Raw genomic sequence first — 19,788 nt, forward strand, 5'->3', positions numbered from 1 at the left:
TTATGACGGATAACCAAGCCTCCTTGTTACAGAGAAATGCATTTGTGAAATTGCAAAGTTGATACTTAATCTATTTCCTTTACTGCTTCAAGGCCTCAGGTTCTTAGGTGCCCAGGAAGTTAAGTTCACAGATATTTCATGCGTATAAAACCAATGGCAAGTGCCGGCTGCTTTGAACTGCTAATGGACTCATTAGGATTCATACAAATTATGACATCTTGGTGGAATCAACAGGTGAGATGGAAATTTTCTGTCCATTTCATGGGTGAATATATTTAAAAGTTTGCATAATGTGAAGTACATCACCCTTGGCAATGGACAATATTCAGTTCAATCAAGTTTATTTTTATAGCACCAAGTACAGTCATTTCTAGGCAATCCCAACACTCCCACACAAGCAAACATAAGTGACTGCGTAAAGTAAAAACTGTTAAAAGGAAGAAACCTTTACAGAACCAGAGGTGGCGGCTTTCTGCTATTCTGGTTGGGTGAGGGGACAGAGGGAGAGAAAGGAGAAAACAGATTCTCTGAATCAACTCAGCATTGCAGTAACCATTACCTATAGCAATGAAATGTAATTAGATTTTTTATTTAACTGTCTTTAAAATGACTAACTTTGTTTTCAACTTAGATTCTCTATACTACTGATGATACATCCGGGAAGAAAGAAAACAATGAGCCGTTATCACCAGTGAAGCTGAGTTTTAATGATGCAGAAGACAGAAGTGTTGCTACAATATATGTATTTGAACACACGTTTATTAATCGTTTAGATTGAATGCAAGGGGAGAAAAAAAACCTCTACCAAAAATACACAACATCACACAGTTGGTGAAGGACTCATTTCAGGACACACCCTCGGACAAATGTGTGCTGACACTGCCGGACATCATGTGGACGCGTTGTACTCTGGCAAATGAAACTGTGCTGATAGGAAATTGCAAGGCGCAGAGCTATGCAAGAAACGAAAGGATCTCTTTTATCGCTGCAAATTCCACAGTCGCCAGGTGTGGATTAACTTTTGTCTTGACATTCACTGCAGCCACATTTGTCAGCTACAAGGTAAGTGTGTGTTGTTTTGGTGCCATCAGGACACTCCATCTCCACCTCCTTCTTGCTCGTTGCTAATTCTCGACAGCACGTGCATTTGTGGACCATGCTGTTGCTCTCAGCCGAATACCTGCGGATAAACAAAAGCATCTCAGTAGAGGACACCTGCTATGAAACTGCCAGGAAAGAGTCAAAAGAATTTTGTGTGTGAAAAGTGGTTGTGTGATTTTAGCGTTGCTGAGTGAGTTATCGATAACACAAAGACTCACACTGAAAAGGACTCTCCACAGGATCCTGCACAGGAAGTGAGCTCCACCGGCTCCACTGATACGCAGCCCTTGACCTCCAACACGGTGGTGTTCGTCTTCTTCACACAGTCCTCACGAGGGGTACCTGTGAATGACAGGACGTCGTGTCAATTCGGCCAGAAAAAAAAAAATAAATGAGGGAAAATGTGGAAATGTTTCATTCCCAAAACAAGTTTTATAATATAAAAAAAATTGTGTGGCTGCAATTTATTTTTTTTAAAAAAGCTGTTACACTAATATGAAGTCCTTTTTTCAGAATTGTACTTACATGTTTTACAGCAGCCAGACTCATCCATCCTCTCAGTGCCCTGAAATACAAATAATTTGCATTGTGACAACCGCAGACGAGCAACACATGTTGAACTATGTATACAAAATATAAGTCTCTTTTCAGCGTCAGATAAGCAGAAGATATAACAATCTACATCTTGAGAGCTGGATTGTACTCACTTCAACGCAGTTCTCTGGATCGAATATAGCACAGGATGGCTCAGTTACAACCACAGTGAAGTCGTCGTTGACCTTCTTGCATTGGTATTTGGTGCAGTTATCGTCTGGTGGTGACCAAGTGTCAGAGGGCTGTCGGATGGAGAAAATAGATGATTTAGTGATTAGATTGATGTAGGAAACAATCTACCGGTCCTGAAGGGATTTCTTTTATACTGAACGTACTTCAATAAGGACTGGCGTTGGGAGATCTGGGAAGTCCATAACGCAAGTCGTCTGTTCACATATTCCACAACAACTTCCTGGTTGCTCTCTGTACTCGTGACCCTGTTTGGAAAAGAAGAGGGACTGTTAGTGAGGCCAATAATCAGACCGAATGAATTACCAACTTGTGGCCTTTGTGGGACACTTTCAACTTGAAATTTCTTTTCTCTGACTCATGCATTCATTCTTTGAATAAGATTTCATTATTTGTTAGGTGGAATCACGTAATGGACAACTGGAGCATGTCGTTTGTCATGTGCAAACAATACACGACTCTACAGTGTTCAGATGTATTAAAAAAAAACCCGAAGTATTTCCATATAAAAGTACCTCTTGACAGTCATCGTTGCACATTTTCGTGGTGCAGTCGTATTCGTGCAGCTGGGTGTCAGGATCTTCAATTTCAGTGCATCTGCACACTTCACATTCACCTTTGTTGAATTCCACACCGGGCTGTTTGCAATGAAATGAAAATTAAAGTCAATAACAGTCTTGTCAAATTCTTATGTCAGTAAACTTTTGGTTTGCTCTTAATAAACTGAGACCAGGGGTCTGCAAACCTGCAGCTCCAATTTCTAAATCTTTAACTTCTCTGTATTGGTTCTCTGGAGCTTTCTGAATATCATGTGTTTGACAATTCTCAGCCAGTTATTGTGTATTTAAATGTTATTTGTTTGACTGGCTTATTTTCAAAAAGATTCTCCTGGATAAAATAGCTAAAAAAATAAAATAGAGAAATGTTTAACATAAATAAAAATTGGCAAAAATGTTTCTTTGAAACTATCAAGGATGGAGCAAAAACAGGTTAGAATGGCTAAAATGGTTAACATGTCTAGAAAAGCATGGTCAAAAGTCAAAATAGCTAAAACAACCAAACTAGCTGAATCAGTTAACGTAGGCTAAAAACTGCTACCGACGTCTGGAAAAGCCAAAACTGCAAAATTAATTCCAAATTGTTATGATGAAACATCATGATTTCATGATTAATTGTTTTGTGCCTCGAGAAGAATTGTATTTGGTGGAAAGTGACAACATTTTTACTGACCTTATACTCAGTCTCATTGAAGACACAGACATGCTTAGGAACTACATGAAACAACAACAAATGAGAACATTTTAGATTTCCCCTTTCCCCACACAGAAACTCTGAATAAAGGGAATTTTGGTGCCAAGCATACCGCAGCGATAGACGGGGCAGCAGACTTCCTCTGAGATGGTGAGCTCCTGCTCAAATCCTGCTTCGCATTTCTCTGTCTGTTTCGCGCAGCGGCTCTTATCACACTCTGTTTTGATAAAACATAAAAATATGGTTCAGCATCAGTGAGGGTTAACTTAAGAGTTACTCCAGGATCACTGACAATAGTGTGCTGAAGTAAATGAAAAGTATCAGATAAAATGTAGATAAGTAATATTTCTTCCCTTAATAAATGTTTTTTTTTTTCTCTCGAAAATTAAGATCTGTCAAATCCAAAATCCCCTCACCGCATGCCTGCTTCACGCAGCAGTCCACTGTACGGTTCACCAGCACTTCACCCTCTTCGTCACAGCTCACTGGTTCCTCCACGGCGCACGCGACAGGCTCACACCGCACGCTCTGGGTGTCGTTGTCGCAGGCGCAGTGCTTACAGTCGCTCAGCCACTCCTCGCCGAGCTGTTGGGGGCAGAAGAACGGTGGTTACAACAGGCGGTGACACACGGGGAACGGCGTCCGTGTTTATGAGAGCGGGAGGTAGTGAAGCATTTGCCTCTTTAGGTTGGCCGTCAGGTCCAGTGCAACCTTCAACAATAGAGACAACCAGTTAGGCTGCTTGATAATACATGCTCCAGGATTCACAGGAGATTGTCTTTTTGAAAGGCAACAACAACGAAGAAAGTACTTACAGGAGGAGACACAGACATCAGAGGCCGTACTGAACCTGATTTTCCCCTCTGGACAGTAGCATCCTTCTATTTGTTTCTGGCAACTTTTCTGTTGGTCTCTTGGCTTTCTTTCACATTCCTTTAGGAAGTCTTCATTATGTCTAAAAAAAATAAAAATAAAATAAGCTGATTGACAATCATACAACATTAATTTTCATTATTATCTCAGTGAAAAGTGTCATTCAGTACAACAGAAGAGCGACACTTCATGGCTGACAATAAACACATTACTATGCAAAGTATTTGCATTTACCCCAGTACTACATTTTCCTGAATGGATTTGGACACTCTTCTGACTAACTGCATTACACTGTATTTAACCGACAATAATGTAGAAGCAGAATATAGTGATTACCTTGCATTGCAGGTCGGTACAACAGTTGGGCCACAAGGCATGTAGACTTTATCACGTGGGCACTGATATTCTGTAAGAAGAGAAAGTAGAGAAAAAAATGAAAATTCCAGGGAAATATCACTTAAAAAACAAAACAAAACATATTTTCCCCGAAAAGCAAAGCTCTCCTACCACACTGGCCCTTTGTAGCGTTCCTCCAGTTAACACAGACGCCTGCTTCAGCGCACGCCGTGGCGTAGGCCTCCAGACTGCTGCAAATCATGGTCCTGTTTGTCACGTGGCACGTGTCATACACACAGGCCTTGAAATATGCCTCTGGTGGGACCACTTTCTGGCACTCCTCGAACACCCTTCATGCACAAATGAGAATAAGACCGTTACTCCAACCATAGAACGGTGACATTCTTTGCTCATGTTCATTTTGTAGACACTTACTCGCTGTTAAGAATTTCACAGGCATCAGCTTTGCACTCTGGCTCTGTTGGCTGCACTGGTGGTCTGGGCGGAGGTGGTGGCCTTTCACAGAATGGCTTTTTCTCATCTTTGACGCGCCACTCGTGGCTCATTTCAGAGCATGAGGGATGGGTCTCACCACTTGGCAATCTGCAGTCGTTGCCCCGGTAATTGTCACAGTAACCTTGTGAAAGTGAAATGTAAAAACAAGCATGTCACATAAACATACATGCACAAAGATGATAAAAAATGGTTCATCTATATTTCAACCCAAGAATCTAACCTGCAGGAATCGCTATTTACTGAAGCATTAAAGCAATTAATTATCTTACCACACTGTCCCTCTGTGTTTTCATGGAAAAGCTCAAGAGGCAGTTCAACGATGAATAAAAGTCCTTTGTAGAGCACAACTGCTTTGATTTCTGGGATTCTCAACACCAGCTCAATTCCTGAAGATGTAATAACAAGGTCTTTGTTGGAGTAGTTCGGAATAATCCTTCTGCCGTTGACGTACACCTAAGCAAACACAATATTATATATTGTAAGTAAAACAACACAATTATCTTCACTGCTTGTAATGAATTGATTAAAATAATGTGTCGCAGCAAGATTTACCACGTTCACAGTCTGTGGTTCCGTCTCTTGCGTAAGGACAATTTCATAGTCCTTGTAAAACACGATCAAGGACTTAGCGCAGGAGACATCAGCTGAGGCGACACAGTTTATATTGTCAACGAGAACCTTAAAATCGTATTCGGGTTGGATCTCTTTGATCAGAACATATGTGCAGTTTTCCTGGAAGCTGTAATACTGGCCATCAAACGTCAGATAATGAGGGTCTCCCCAGCCAGCACAGACACCTGGAAGGATCACATTTAGATTAGCCAGAGTGTTTCAGCAAAGACAACTTGACGTGAAAGATATTCATTTGAACTCACATCGGCACTCGTAGTGCGGACAACAGGATCCTTCTTCGAAAATCTTGACTGGAGGGAAGCCATTTTCACAAATAGGCATGTATGTATCAGGACATGGCACGTGTTCCGTGATCACTTGACCATTTTCACATCTTTCTTTGGTGCAGTCGGTTTCGCCATCCCAGGTCTCGCCATTCTGTAATATACATGTATTGAAACGCAAAGAATTAAAAATCCTATTAAAACATGCTAGCATAAGGAGCGTTATGCTAATGACTCTTATTTAAAGAATTCTAAATTTACCTCTTAGAGCATAAACTTTATGAAAGCTGCACCAACTTTCTTATAATACAGAAGACCCTGACACAATAAACTAGGAAGTAAGTACATTTTGTCAAATGAATGCCTGTCCTCATTTATTTATGTTCTAGGTTTTTTTCTTTCAATTTTGTTTTTATGTCTAGAGAATGGTGGATGAGTTTGTTTCTGATTAGAAATTTATTGTATGTATGGTAGTATTTAAAATTCTGCTGGAGGTGGACCAATTACCTAATTTTTCCCACTTTCAAGTTAAAATAAAATAAAATGCTAATACCTGCATACTGGTGCACATGCCCTGGGTAGAGTTCTTTATACAAACATAATCATCAAACTGCCAGATTAACAAGACTGTACTTTCTATGAAATACTAATAATAATATGGCAAGGATGTTAGTTTTGTGTGACTTACTGTATCTTTTAAGGTTAATTTATATCTACATATCTGAAGATGTGTGCATATATGTATATAAACTCCACTATTGGCATTTTCATTTATGTAAAATGCATATCTGAATTCAAATACCTTTCTGGGTGGATCAAGATATGAGCATTCAGGAACTTTCTCCGTCAGACGAGTCGGCACCACAGTTGAACTAATTGGACTTGGAGGAGTTGTAGTTTGACATTGTCTGCCACGCTTCTCAACATTACATGTCACATTGCAATATGCAGTGTAACACCAACCTTCCCCATCAGTCTTATTGTACATGAAGCTTCCTAAATGAGAGTAAAATCAAGGCAGGTGAATCAAATTCAGTGAGATTCCACTTCACAGAAAAAAAAATTAACCTCAGGCATCTATTATAAACTAAACTAAACTCTCATATACTCATTTGAAAAGTAAACAATTTCTCAGAAGGTTTACAGTTAGTTGGCGTTTTTCAGTTACATCGTCAGTGCGGCCACAGTAAAGTTAAATTGTTGTGCTGCTTCAAATGAATTACAGCTGCATGGGTGTTGATAAAAAGCTTTCATGAACCGATCAGTATCTACGCGATGTTATTTGGAGAATATGAGTAAAAAATTAGGACATTGACATATTGCTTACCTGGAGTGAAAGTTTCATCCAAATACTTGCAGGAACACAAAGTTGTTTTGCTCTCTGTTGAAGACACAATCACTGTAGTAGATTTTTCTGTAGTTACTGAGGTTAATGGCGACGTGGGTCTTTCTGTGGATGCAGTTGTAGAGATCTCCCCTGATGGTGGTGTTCTTTCTGTGGATGCGGTTGTAGAGATCTCCCCTGATGGTGTTGTTCTTTCTGTGGATGCGGTTGTAGAGATCTCCCCTGATGGTGTTGTTCTTTCTGTGGATGCGGTTGTAGAGATCTCCCCTGATGGTGTTGTTCTTTCTGTGGATGCGGTTGTAGAGATCTCCCCTGATGGTGGTGGTCTTTCTGTCGTTGCGGTTGTAGGGACCTCCCCTGATGGTGGTGGTCTTTCTGTGTATGCGGTTGTAGGGATCTCCCCTGATGGTGGTGGTCTTTCTGTCGTTGTGGTTGTAGGGATCTCCCCTGATGGTGGTGGTCTTTCTGTGGATGTGGTTGTAGGGATCTCCCCTGATGGTGGTGGTCTTTCTGTCGTTGCGGTTGTAGGGATCTCCCCTGATGGTGGTGGTCTTTCTGTGGATGCGGTTGTAGGGACCTCCCCTGATGGTGGTGGGGGTCTTTCTGTTGATGTGATTGTTGTAGTGACCTCCTCTGTCGGTGATGGGGGCCGTTTTGTTGGTGTGATTTTTGTAGTCCCTTCTGTGGGTGTCGACTCTGTTGTAGCAGTTGTAGTCCCCCTCGGTCTTGATGTTGAAGATATTTCTGGTGATGGAGTTGTTGTACTGCCCTCCCCTGTTGGTGGTGGAGACCTTTCTGTTGATGTGGTTGTGGTACTGAACTCCTCTTCTGTTGGTGGTGGGAATCTTTCAGTCGATGTGGTTGTTGTACTGAACTCCTCTGTCGGTGATGGTCTTTCTGTTGACGATGTGCTGACCTCCCCTGTAACTGGTGTGGGTCTTTCTGTTGATGTGGTTGTACTGCCCCCCTCTGTTGGTGTCGGGGGTGTTTCTGTTGATGTGGTTGTTGTAGAAGGGACTGCTATGGTGGTCCTAGTCCTGGGTGGTTTTACTGGAGGACTCGTTGTGGTTTGTCCTATTGGTCTGGTTGTAGTCTCAAACCCAGGTGGTCCTGTTGGTGTTCCTGGAGGGCCCGTTGTTGTGGTTTGTCCTATTGGTCTGGTTGTAGTCTCAAACCCAGGTGGTCCTGTTGGTGTTCCTGGAGGGCCCATTGTTGTGGTTTGTCCTATTGGTCTGGTTGTAGTCTCAAACCTGGGTGGTCCTGTTGGTGTTCCTGGAGGGCCCCTTCCTGTGGTTTGTCCTATTGGTGTGGTTGTAGTCTCAAACTCGGGTGGTCCGGTTGGTGTTCCTGGAGTTCCCGTTCCTGTGGTTTGTCCTATTGGTGTGGTTGTAGTCTCGAACCCAGGTGTTCCAGTTGGTCTTGGAGGGCCGGTTCTTGGGTGCTTGGTTCCTGGCCTTCGTGTAGTTGTAGTGCCCCCCTTTGTTGTTGATGGGACTCCTGTTATTGATGTGGTTGTTGTTGGGACTTTTACAGTAGTCGCAGACTTGGGTTTGGTTGTTTTGGACCCTGTTTTTGATGTTGTGGTTTGTTTTCCTGCAGTTGTACTTTTAAGAGGCCTTGGAGTTCTTGTTGTACCTGTACCTGTAACAATTGTAGAGGTTTCTGTGGTTGATGTTGTCTCAGACTCTTCTGGAGTTGGTCTCTCTGTCGTTGACACCGTAATACCTGTCTCCTCAGTAGTTGTGTATTCTTCACTTGTTGTGGCTGTTATACCTGTCTCCTCAGTAGTTGTGTATTCTTCACTTGTTGTGGCTGTTATATCTGTCTCTTCGGTAGTTGTTGTGGTTGTTACACCTGTCTCTTCGGTAGTTGTTGTTACACCTGTCTCTTCGGTAATTGTTGTGGAGGGAGTTTCAATTGTAGTGGTGGATCCACACACGTAACGGCAACACTTCACTCTTATTTCATAATCCAAACAAGAAGAATCTGAACTTTGGTCACTGTTCAGGCAGGTGAAACCTGTTGTTGGGTCACATGTCACTTTTTGGCCAACTTCCTCCAAAGTTTTATCTCTTAATCTACTAGCTCTGCACTCGATGTCCAGTGGCTGTCTGCAAGATTTCAGTTCTGGATAAGCGATGTCTTCAATTCTTTCAATGTCTCCATTATTTGGACCAGACTGAGGGGAATTCTTGTTGGTCCAATCTGACCAGTCACATTTATAGCAGTCTTCTGGGGTTGTGCCTTCTACTTGGGTTGTGGTGGGTCTTGCTGTCAATGAAGTTGTCACACTTGGTTCCTCAGTGGGCTTACTTGGTCTTCCAGTTGTTGTGGTTGTAATACCTGTCTCTCCAGTAATTGCTGTGGTGGTTGAACCTGTCTCTTCGGTAAATGGTGTGCTGGAAGTTTCAATCTCTGTGGTAGATCTACACACGTAACGACAACACTTCACTCTTATTTCATAATCCAAACAAGAAGAATCTGAGCTTTGGTCTCTATTCAGGCAGGTGAAACCTGTTGTAGGGTCACATGTCACTTTTTGACCAACTTCCTCCAAAGTTTTATCTCTTAATCTACTAGCTCTGCACTGGATGTCTAGAGGCTGTCTGCAAGATTTCAGTTCTGGATAAGCAATATCTTCAATTCTTTCAATATCTCCACTATTTGGACCAGACTGAGGGGAATTCTTGTTGGTCCAATCTGACCAGTCACATTTATAGCAGTCTCCGATTGGAGTTGGCTCCTCAGAGGTTGAGGTGGGTTCTTCAATTGTGGTTGTTTCCTCTTCGAGAATTTCTGGGGTGGTTGTTTCACCTTTCTCTTCTGGAATTGTAGTGGTCGTTGCAGTTGTCTCTTCAGGATTTCTTGGGGTGCCTGTTACACCTGTCCCTCCAGGAATTGTTGGGGTTCCTGTTGGACCTGGCTCTCCGGTAACTGTTGTTGTGGTTGTTGCACTTGATTCTTCAGTAATTCTTGATGTGGTTGTTGCACCTGTCTCTTCGGGATTTGTTGTGGTTGTTGCACCTGTCTGTTCTGTAATTCCTGGGGTGGAAGATATAATCGTTGTTGTGGTTGATCCACACTTGTACCGACAGCATTTCACTCGTATTTCATAATCCAAACAAGAAGGATCTTGACTTTGGTCTTTGTTCAAGCAGATGAGACCTGTTTTAGGGTCACAAGTTACTTTTTGACCAACTTCCTCCAAACTTTTCTCTGTAAATCTACTAGATCTGCACTCGATGTCTAGTGGCTGTCTGCAAGATTCCAGGTCTGGATAACCAATGTCTTCAATTTTTTCATAATCTCCACTGTTTGGACCAGGCTGAGGGTAATTGTTGTTGGTCCAATCAGACCAGTTACATTCATAGCAGTTAGCAGTTGTGACTTCAGCGGTTGTGACTTCCTCTGAGGTTGTGGTGGGTCTTTCTGTCGACGAGGTTGTTTCACTTGGTTCCTCTGGGGTTGTGGTACGTTCTTCACTTGTTGTGGTTGTTGCGCCTGGTTTCTCAGTAACTGCTGTGGTGGATGTTTTAATTATTGTGGTGGATCCACAAATGTAACGACAGCACTTCACTCTTATTTCATAATCCAAACAAGAAGAATCTGAACTTTGGTCACTGTTCAGGCAGGTGAAACCTGTTGTTGGGTCACATGTTACTTTTTGGCCAACTTCCTCCAAAGTTTTATCTCTTAGTCTACTAGCTCTGCACTCGATGTCCAGTGGCTGTCTGCAAGATTTCAGTTCTGGATAAGCGATGTCTTCAATTCTTTCAATATCTCCACTGTTTCGATCAGATTCAGGGGAATTCTTGTTGGTCCAATCTGACCAGTCACATTTATAGCAGTCTTCTGGGGTTTTGGTGAGTCTTTCAGTTGTGGCTGCTGTACTTATCTCTTCTGTGGTGAAAGGTTCATTTCTTGTGGTAGTTACACTTGCGGTTGTTGGGCCTTCAGGTGGACCTACTGGGGGTGTCACAGTTGTTTTGGAGCTTGTTGTACCTCTTGGTGTTGAGAAGGTCACAATTGTCGTCACAGACTCAGTTGTAACAGTAGAAACAATCTGAGTTGTCACACTTGGTGTTGTTTCTGCCACTGAGAAAAAACAAACAAAAAAGAAAAACTTAACCTCTCCGCTTCTCTTTTAAGTTGGTGTATTTTTCTGTTGAGAAATGTTTCTTACTGACAATGTTCTTTCTTACCAGTTGTGTTGAACACAAACACTGTTGTTGTTGGTGCTTCAGCAGTCGTGCAAGGTTCCATAATTCTGGTAATAGTCCCATTTTCTGAACAAATTGCAGTTATACACTCTCCATCTCCATCACTAGTGGAATAGATTGTTTCTCCATACTTGTACATCTGACTTTGATATGCACATGTGCAAGCTGCAAGAGAAGAATAATGGAATGCAATTAACACACATCTGCCTACTTTCTGAACCCGTGTGCATTTTATTACATTAAAAATATGGTCATTATTGGTCATTAATAAATTATGTTAATCTGGCTTACCTTCCACATTGTAAGTGCAATGCTTTTTTGTTGAAGTGCAATAGCTGGAAGGTTTGACAAAAGGATTATCATAAACATATGAATTTATTTCACTGTTGATGTTTGCTTTTTATGAATGTCACAATTGTCTTATTTTGAAAGCACACAGAATCACTTGGCCAGCTGATTTGAAAGATTTTTCATGCTATAGCGACACAACGATTGTTCATATTATGACAGTAGAGCATTTTCAGATAAAAATCAGGTATTAATTTGAAGGCTATCAGCTTTTAAATGTTGAGAGAGATGAAAAATGTCTTACCAGCTCTGACAGTTTTTGTCGGCAGGCATGAGATCCCGTTCTTTGTAATGCTTTCCTTCCATATCATAGCAGCCACAGTTGGGCGCTGCCACACACTTCATGGTAACCTCTTCCAAAAATGGCCGTTCAGGTGGGCACTTTGGATAGCAGCCTTAAAAAGTCACATGTTACAAAATTGTTACAGAATGGGTGCAGATAAGAAGTCCTTTCTCTTGTTGATAAGTTGTTAAAATGAAGTGATTATAAGTATATAGGAATTATTTCGTGTCATATATACCTTCTAAAGAAGGAAGCTGATTGTAGCACTTTCCTGAAGGATTACTGCAAGTTTTCAAGCATGATTTTCCACAAGGTTCATAGTGCCATTGACAATCTCCATCGGCGTTGTAAAAGTCGCAGAACAGGGCTAATGAATCAGGAGAAGAGAATGGCGAGAACATTAGATTACAGAGCCACTTATTTTGAAGACACACCTCGTGTTTACAAATTGTTCATTTCCAATACAGCAATGCAAACACTTACGGCAGATGGTGGGGGTTCTCCATTTTATGCAGGCTCCAGCTGCATTACAAGCTGCTGCATAGGCTGCTACAGCTGAACAGAAACACTCACAGTCTCCTCCTGTATTGCAAGCGCACGAGTCTCTCACGCAAGAGTCATGAAAGTTTTGGGGATTCACCTTTCAAGAAAATGAATAGCATATTCAAGTTAGAGCAAATTCTATGCATATTAACGGAAAATATCTGTTACAACTTGTTTTGATGACTTAATGTGCAATGCAGAATGTCATTCATGGTTTCCCACAAATACATGACCTTAAATAAAAAAACAAATGAAATCCGCAATGTCTGGGAAAGATGATGAGCTTGAAATTCAGCTGAGTATTTTCGGCTCCTTATCATTTTGAAGGTAGCATGGTAGCGTAGAAATTAAGTCTCCTTTCTCCAACAAGGATTATAATTGTTGGAAATCATTGTTTCGAGTACCATTTGGCACAAGCCCACTGCCCAGTAATGGTTTTCAGGGTATTTATGTGTTTTTAAATACCTTGAAGATGGATTTTATGGGCTTCTAGCAATGTGGCACTAAATATTACGGTATTGTTAGAGACACAAGAGACAAGAACAGGTTGTATATATAGACTTTCGGCTGACTTTCTTTTTGCAATAAAATTTTGAAGTTTTTCTCACCTTTGAATGGCAGGTGGCAAATACTGAACTTTTTATAATGCTGCAGTGTTTCAAAGCCCATGCTTGCCTGTACGAGTACAGACTGCAGGGGGATTTTGAAGCTCTCTCATCTGGACAAGTGGTTGAGTCCTTCCAGCTGTTCGCAAATGCAAAGGCATCAACGACAATTTCGTTTTTTCTGGTGGTGAAATCGTTTTTGACGCTGCCATCGTAATTCCCACAGAGACCACAGATTTTTCCCTGTAATAAAATCAGAATTGGTGAATTTTCCAATGGGAAAACACGTTAAGATGCATTTACTGTATGCTCACCGACCTTGAACTCATAGCTGAGTTTGAGCATGAGTGTTGTTTTCTTGTTCCACACAAGGATAAGACCATTGTTCGCCTCTACGACAACATACAATCCCATTTTGTGGACTTTGTAGGCAATTTCTTCCCCTTTGCTTTGTTTGTTAACTTTGACATTTTCTTCTGATAGAACAATTTCATTATTCTGTAAGAAACAAAACATACAATTGTAGTCTTACAAAGCAACTTTGAGCATTTCACCACCCTGTGTAAGCAGTTTTGGGATTGTTATTTACCCCCAAAAAGAGTTTGATAACAGTTGAGCAGATGCTGTCAGTTGTCTCACAGGGGGTGTTTTCAGTCAGGATCCTGAAGGAGCCTTCGTTGTCTCCACAGTAATCCTGTGGAATATTGTAGAAATATTACATTCAGTTGTCTGAATTAAAAAAAAAAAAAAAAGATCACACAAACTAAAATTATACCTGTGCGAACACATAGTTGCAGCCTCCATTGAAGACATATCTCTTTTCGTCAAAAGTGACGTAATGCCCCTCTCCGTACATGGTGCAGGTCCCATCACACACTCTGTCTGTGCAGTCCCACTGTCTGTTTTTGCATGTGCTGGCATGAAAAAATGTAAAGTTTGAGTCAGCTGTAGATCTTCACAAAAATCAAAAAAATGAAAAGAAAAGGCACAGTGCACAAAAATCTCACCATCTATTGCAGTCCACAGTGAGAGATTGTCCCGCTTTATAGACCTCTCCATTATATGTACAGGGACAATCTGCTTCTTTTATACAGCCTCCTTTGCCATCTTGCATCAGGCCTTGAGGGCAAACACAGCCTGAGATGCATTGTGCATCATCCTGTGGAATCAAGACAAATTTTATTCAACATGCATTCTGGTCTTTTTTTTTTCTTTCTTTTTTTTTGCATGTGCAAAAGCAGTCATGAAGATTCAGTCTTACGCATTTCATGTCCAATGTCTGGCAACTTCTCTGACACTCAACTCCCCTTGTGCCAGCTTTCGCACGAGAGCAGTTGACGTAAACCATTGGAGCAGCGCACGCTGATGGTAGTGGTAAACGTATTACAAAGGAGATCCCATACATTTTTAGTGTTAAAGATACAGTGCTTTGCTATTGAAAGGATATCAACTGTTAACCAAGTACTCACTGATTCTGGCTCCTCTACATTTTAATTGTCCATGATGGCAGGAACTGAAATTAAAGTGAATATCTTTGAAATGCAAATAAATACAACCGAATTTGAAACAAACTGTTAAAAACAACAGTTATTTTAATTCTGGATCTCAGTTTGCAGGAAATTGCAGCTCCTACCAGCCAATAGAAGGCTACGATCTGTAAACAAATAAAACACTCCAATATTCCTAATGAAAATCAAGCTTGGCTTCATGTCGGAGTAATTAAATCCTCACCAAGTTTGCCCATTGACCTTGATGAGCTGACCCGGACGGACCACCTTTTCTCCGACGTGGCAGGGACATTGTGAAACCGGGACACACCGCCCCTTGTCGTCGAGGTAGCGTCCCTCGGCGCAGCCACAGCCATCCAGAGGAGTGAAGCTGACCTCGCATGTGGCGTCCGACTGACTGAGAGCGCGGCAGGTGCGATCGCAGCCATTCGTCTGGTATCCGTACTCTAAACTTTCTGGGCAGCTCTTGGTGTATTTACCTGTAGAGAGAACAGAAGGCCGGGAAATGTCCAGATACTGTTTGACAAAAAAAAAAAAAACAATCCAGTTTCCACATGTCCTGGTTGTTCGGTGTAAACTTACTGCAGATTTTGTTCCTCCATCCCTTCAGCACGACGCCCTCAGAAGCGCACGCGTGCACGTAGGATGATACGATAGCACACATGCATTCTTCGCTCCTTTCACAGGCGCAGGTATCGTAGACACAAGACTACACGGAGAAATCATCCACAAGATGATGAAATATGCAGCAGATAAACAACATAAACACACACACACAAATCACAACTTACAGCTTCATATTCTGATGGATCCACTTCTGAGTGACACTCAGCAAACACACCGTTAGGGTCTGACAGGAAGCCGCACCAGTATTTGGCATACTTTTCTAATAAAAGTACAAAAAAATTTTTTTAAAAATCACCATGTTGCCAGGTGAAGCAGTGTGAAGAGCGAGATTGAGATTTTATTTAAACCGTCTGTCACTTACCTTTTTCCACACTCAGAGTGCAGGGGTCCCTCAGGGAGTCTTTCACATCAGGACAACCTGCTCCAACTTTCCACGTGTTGGCAAACAATGCAGCTACTCCCTCATTCAGCCCACATCTGGTTTTGAAATCATCGGCCTCCACATCGTTGAAATTTCCGCAGAGACCTTAATAAAACCAACGCCACTTGGCATGATGTGCTTACTGGCTGACTTTTATGTTGCTGTTATCTTCTCTGGAAAACGGAAACATACCTTGGAGCCTTCCTTTTCTGGAAGAGCAAGCTCTGATGTAGACCTGCATCACCGGCACCAGCTGAACCTCGATATCAAACCCATAAGTGGTGTGGACCACGATGAAGAAGGAGGACGGTTTGAAGATGACGACGTCGTCTGTGAGGGAGGAACATGCTCGTGATGAAGTGTGTGTGTGTGTGTGTACCGTGGATGCCACTCTTAGAAAGGACCAACCACTCACCCATGATGAGAGGAAGGCGAGAGACGATTTTTTTATATGTGACCTGTCCATCCGCTTCAATTCCAATCACCTGCAGGAGCAAGCAAATATTTGTGAAATCTTCCATTAATGTCTCTCTGTCTCTCTCTGACAGGCGCATCCAAAATATGTATTTTTTCTCTATAGAACATCACAGAAATTATTGAAATAGAAGTGTTTTTGCTAGTTGTCTATACATTATTACCAAAAACTGAAAAGTGTAGACGATTTAATAAATTGCCATTATGACATTTCTGCTTTTTTTCCATCGAAAAATATAGAAGAAGTCTAACCTTACTAAATATATAATCTCATATTTTCAAATATTGCACTTTTTTACTGAATTGTAACCTACAATTATTTGGAATAAAACAAAAAAGCTGAACTTTTTTTTAATTCAAAAGATATAGACCTTTGAATGAATTCAATAATAGGAAAATTGTCATATACAGTGTAACAAGCATGAACATATTCTGTACGTTTTTTTACCGTGTTCTGTGACAAACGCAAGGTGATTTCCTCCAGACAGGTAGACTCCTCTGCTTTTTCACATTTTTCCAAGGTAGCGATCACACTGAAATTCCCTGTAACGTCCTAAAATCAAGAAGACAGGTATTCTCTGTGATACATCCTTTTTTTTTTTTTTCTTTTTTTTTTACTAATATTCAGTGTCATGTTGTAACAGCATGACAGGATAAAACTTTCACACTCAGTCTTACCGCGGTAAGAGTGTATGCACAGTCTCCATGGAAAGTGTACGTCTTGTCGTCGTAGGTGGAGATGTGAGAGCCGCCGATGATGGCGCAGGTCCCGGGACAGTTCAGGTTCTTGCACCGCCACTCACCCTCTAGACATGTGCTGTCAACAGAATTAGTGCAGGAAGATCAAACTTCTAATTAAAAAAAAAAAAAAAGACGTTTTTGTGTGAATCAGCATAAGAATGAAGAAATTACCACTGTTGACATTGACTCGAGTAAGATTCTTGATTGTTGTAGGCCTTTCCTTTGTGCATGCAGGGACACTGCTTGGCGGCGATACAGCCGGTTTGTGTGATATCGTCGAAGACAGTCCCTTAAGAGAAACAATACCACATCGCAGGCGTCAGACTATGAGTTTAGGACTGTAATGTATTCCTGTCTCATATCAATGAAAACTCCTTCACTTGGTGTTTATTTTTTTGTTTAACCTGTTATCTTTCATGCATTTTGAATGTCAAATGTTTTTTTTTCCAATACACAAATCACATCGACATTTACATTATTATTGCTATGAAGGAATGTAAAATCAAGTGCTCGTGTTCTTATTAGCAGAAAAATCAGGAAACGTACCAGATGGGCAGAAGCATCCATCGATGCTGTGCTCCTCACACGTCTGGCTTCTCTGGGGGTTGCTGCAGGTGTCAGTACAGGGGCTGCCACTTTCTCTTAACTCCATGTTGAAAGGACAAGTCTTTGCTGTTCAGCACAAAAAAAAAAAAAAAAAAGATTGCAAATTCTTAACAGGGATCTTGGTGTGAAGGTGAAAACACTGCTCTGCTTTTTGTCCTCACCACACATTTGTGCGGTCTTCCACTGCTGTGGCTTGCCGCCGACGTGGGAACACTGACGGGAGTACTCAGACAGGGTCGCGCACGTGCAGGAAGCACCGGCCCCGCCGCAGGCGCACAGGTCGCTCTGGCAGGCGCTGATGAAGGCGGCGGTATCCAGCAGGTCTTTGCAGCTGACGAACGCCGGTCCGGTCAGCAGGTCCTTGCAGAATCTTTTCTGTGAGGTGAAATGTGTTACGTGTTTATATCTAACTGACTCCCACAGATGAGAAAAGTCAAAATTAAATGTGCTACATACAAACTCGTCACAGTTCTGTCTGACTGGAGGGGTCTCGTCATCACATTCTTCACTGGGGTCGCTGACTTTCCATGTCTCCCCGTACAAGTCAGGACTCATCAGGTCGTCTTTCTCTGGAGGAAAATGCGACGCGGACGTTAAAGGCTGTTTGCTGGAATTTTGCTTTAACTTCGTTTCAAACTTTAACATGTCAACTTACTTGATTGAATGAATTCGTCTTGAAGCTTGTTTCCATTGAAGTCACCGCACAAGCCACACGTTTGGTTCTGGAATTTCTGATCCATCTCAACCTTAAGAGAAAATATAAATCAAATGTAAATATGGTGCAGGAATAACATTGAAGCCTGAGTTATTTTAGCTGTCACTATCTTTGGGAGTGAATTGTTCTAACTTGCTTTATTGTTGTAGTGAACAAAATTAATATCATTTGTCTCATCACAGCCTTTCATTTTAACTACATTGATTTAAATAGAAATGCTATTTCCTATGCTCTTAAATTGTACTTTTTCCCCCCCTCTCTTAGATATTTATTAAAGATGAAGTTGATGAGAAAATGGGAATTCACATACCCAGAAGGTGTCGTCTTGGTTCCACATGGCAACCAGACCCAGCTTGGCAGAGATTTTGACATAAGACGCAGCCTGCTCTATGGAGACGCCGCCCCGGCTGAACGGTACACGGACTCTACAGGCAAGCAAACGCATCGTCCCGGTTTAGTGTGAAGTAATCAACCACCTGCATCACGAGGACGCTGCTTTATCTAATAATGAGAACATGAACGTCATCCAGACTCACTGTTTGTCGTTAACTCTGATGGAATCGCCGGCCAACTCAACGACGAATCCGTCCAGTTTCATCCTGATTTTCTTAATGGAGGTCGCCCCATTGACCTCCTGCCGCTGAAGCTGAATTTGGAAATCTTCATAGCTGCCCTTGCATTGCGATGCAAAGTTGTAGTTACAAGAAGACGGGAGGTCAAAGAAATATCCGTCGAATGTCTTAAAATGGCCGTTTCCCCATGTGCTGCAGAATTTCTTTGTGGGTGATGACTTTAGCTCTGGGCCGTGGGAAAAATATGAATCACAGAACAGTTCACAATATGGAAGACTAATTATTTCAGTTTATTCTGCTTATAATATTCTTCTTGGTAAGAAATGAAAAAAGAGTTTAAAAAATGCTTCTATGTTGATGCAATGTCAGTTGTTGTAAACATTTCTTGTAATTTCAGATTATTATTATTATTATTTTTTTCAGTGTATTGATCTTCATGAGTTGGATCAATTTGTGAAATTTGCATCTCTCAGCATTGGTCCGTACGTACCTCGGCTCGCTGCGGACAGAGCGACGCTCAGGCAGAGCCACAGGATCACCCGTCCGTGCGGCATCCTGACTGGTCTCGGGGTCCTTCAGTAGTCCCGCGTCCAGACGGGATCTTTGAAGCAACTGGTGTCGCACCACCAGGCTCACTAAATATAGTTCAGTGGGTGTTTGCAGTTCAGGAGGGAGGATAGATGTCCGCCTTTGTGATCTCTGACTCCTTTGGGATCACACCCATGAAGAGGCTGCTTGTGACAACACTTGTTCTTGATCTGGCTGCGTCATTAAACATCCCGTCACGCTCCCTTTTGGCTCCCTCTCTATATGAATCTTTGGAAACATTAGAAAATCATCACGATGTGCCTTTTTCAACAAACTGCCCTGCAGTAACTATCTTAAGGTTATTTTTTAATATCTAGTGTTAATTTTGGAAACACTTTTATTTAGCGTCTTTTTTTTTTTTTTAATCAGAAAACAATGAGCGTGCATGCTTATCCAAACAAAAACCAGAGCATTTAAAGCCGTGGATTGCACTTCT

The 19,788-nt window shown here is 41.7% G+C and overlaps 1 protein-coding gene across 1 annotated transcript; it reads right to left on the reverse strand.

Moving 5' to 3' along the window:
* Positions 1 to 687: 687 nt before the first annotated feature.
* Positions 688 to 19,386, reverse strand: LOC115392204 (mucin-2-like). The gene is made up of 47 exons (XM_030096747.1): positions 19,255 to 19,386; positions 18,729 to 18,990; positions 18,503 to 18,617; positions 18,133 to 18,223; positions 17,934 to 18,046; positions 17,639 to 17,852; positions 17,418 to 17,543; positions 17,043 to 17,160; positions 16,809 to 16,947; positions 16,579 to 16,683; positions 16,072 to 16,141; positions 15,849 to 15,986; positions 15,597 to 15,761; positions 15,400 to 15,494; positions 15,191 to 15,317; positions 14,832 to 15,087; positions 14,570 to 14,613; positions 14,362 to 14,462; positions 14,108 to 14,259; positions 13,876 to 14,014; positions 13,690 to 13,794; positions 13,419 to 13,598; positions 13,104 to 13,343; positions 12,436 to 12,592; positions 12,191 to 12,319; positions 11,914 to 12,064; positions 11,613 to 11,656; positions 11,304 to 11,486; positions 7,084 to 11,196; positions 6,559 to 6,752; positions 5,736 to 5,910; positions 5,413 to 5,657; positions 5,130 to 5,313; positions 4,780 to 4,981; positions 4,516 to 4,694; positions 4,345 to 4,414; positions 3,951 to 4,090; positions 3,815 to 3,846; positions 3,552 to 3,720; positions 3,248 to 3,352; positions 3,115 to 3,155; positions 2,400 to 2,522; positions 2,031 to 2,132; positions 1,809 to 1,937; positions 1,627 to 1,666; positions 1,320 to 1,443; positions 688 to 1,180 (listed from the first exon to the last, which is right to left on the reverse strand). Exons 1-47 carry the CDS (start codon positions 19,316 to 19,318, stop codon positions 1,015 to 1,017), a joined length of 10,356 nt encoding a protein of 3,451 aa, XP_029952607.1. The 5' UTR covers positions 19,319 to 19,386; the 3' UTR covers positions 688 to 1,014.
* Between the last annotated feature and the right edge of the window lie 402 nt (positions 19,387 to 19,788).

Source organism: Salarias fasciatus, chromosome 7, assembly GCF_902148845.1.
Source record: "Salarias fasciatus chromosome 7, fSalaFa1.1, whole genome shotgun sequence".
NCBI classification, from domain to species: Eukaryota; Metazoa; Chordata; class Actinopteri; order Blenniiformes; family Blenniidae; genus Salarias; species Salarias fasciatus.

What these genes read in the sequence shown, in the direction of transcription:
- LOC115392204 (XM_030096747.1), bottom strand. Translation starts at nt 19,318, where the DNA reads ATGCCGCACGGACGGGTGATCCTGTGGCTCTGCCTGAGCGTCGCTCTG. An exon ending in TCGCCTTCCTCTCATCATGG is followed by an intron (nt 15,987 to 16,071) that starts GTGAGTGGTTGG and finishes CCTCCCTCACAG; the next exon opens with ACGACGTCGTCATCTTCAAA. An exon ending in GGATGAAACTTTCACTCCAG is followed by an intron (nt 6,753 to 7,083) that starts GTAAGCAATATG and finishes ACTCTCATTTAG; the next exon opens with GAAGCTTCATGTACAATAAG.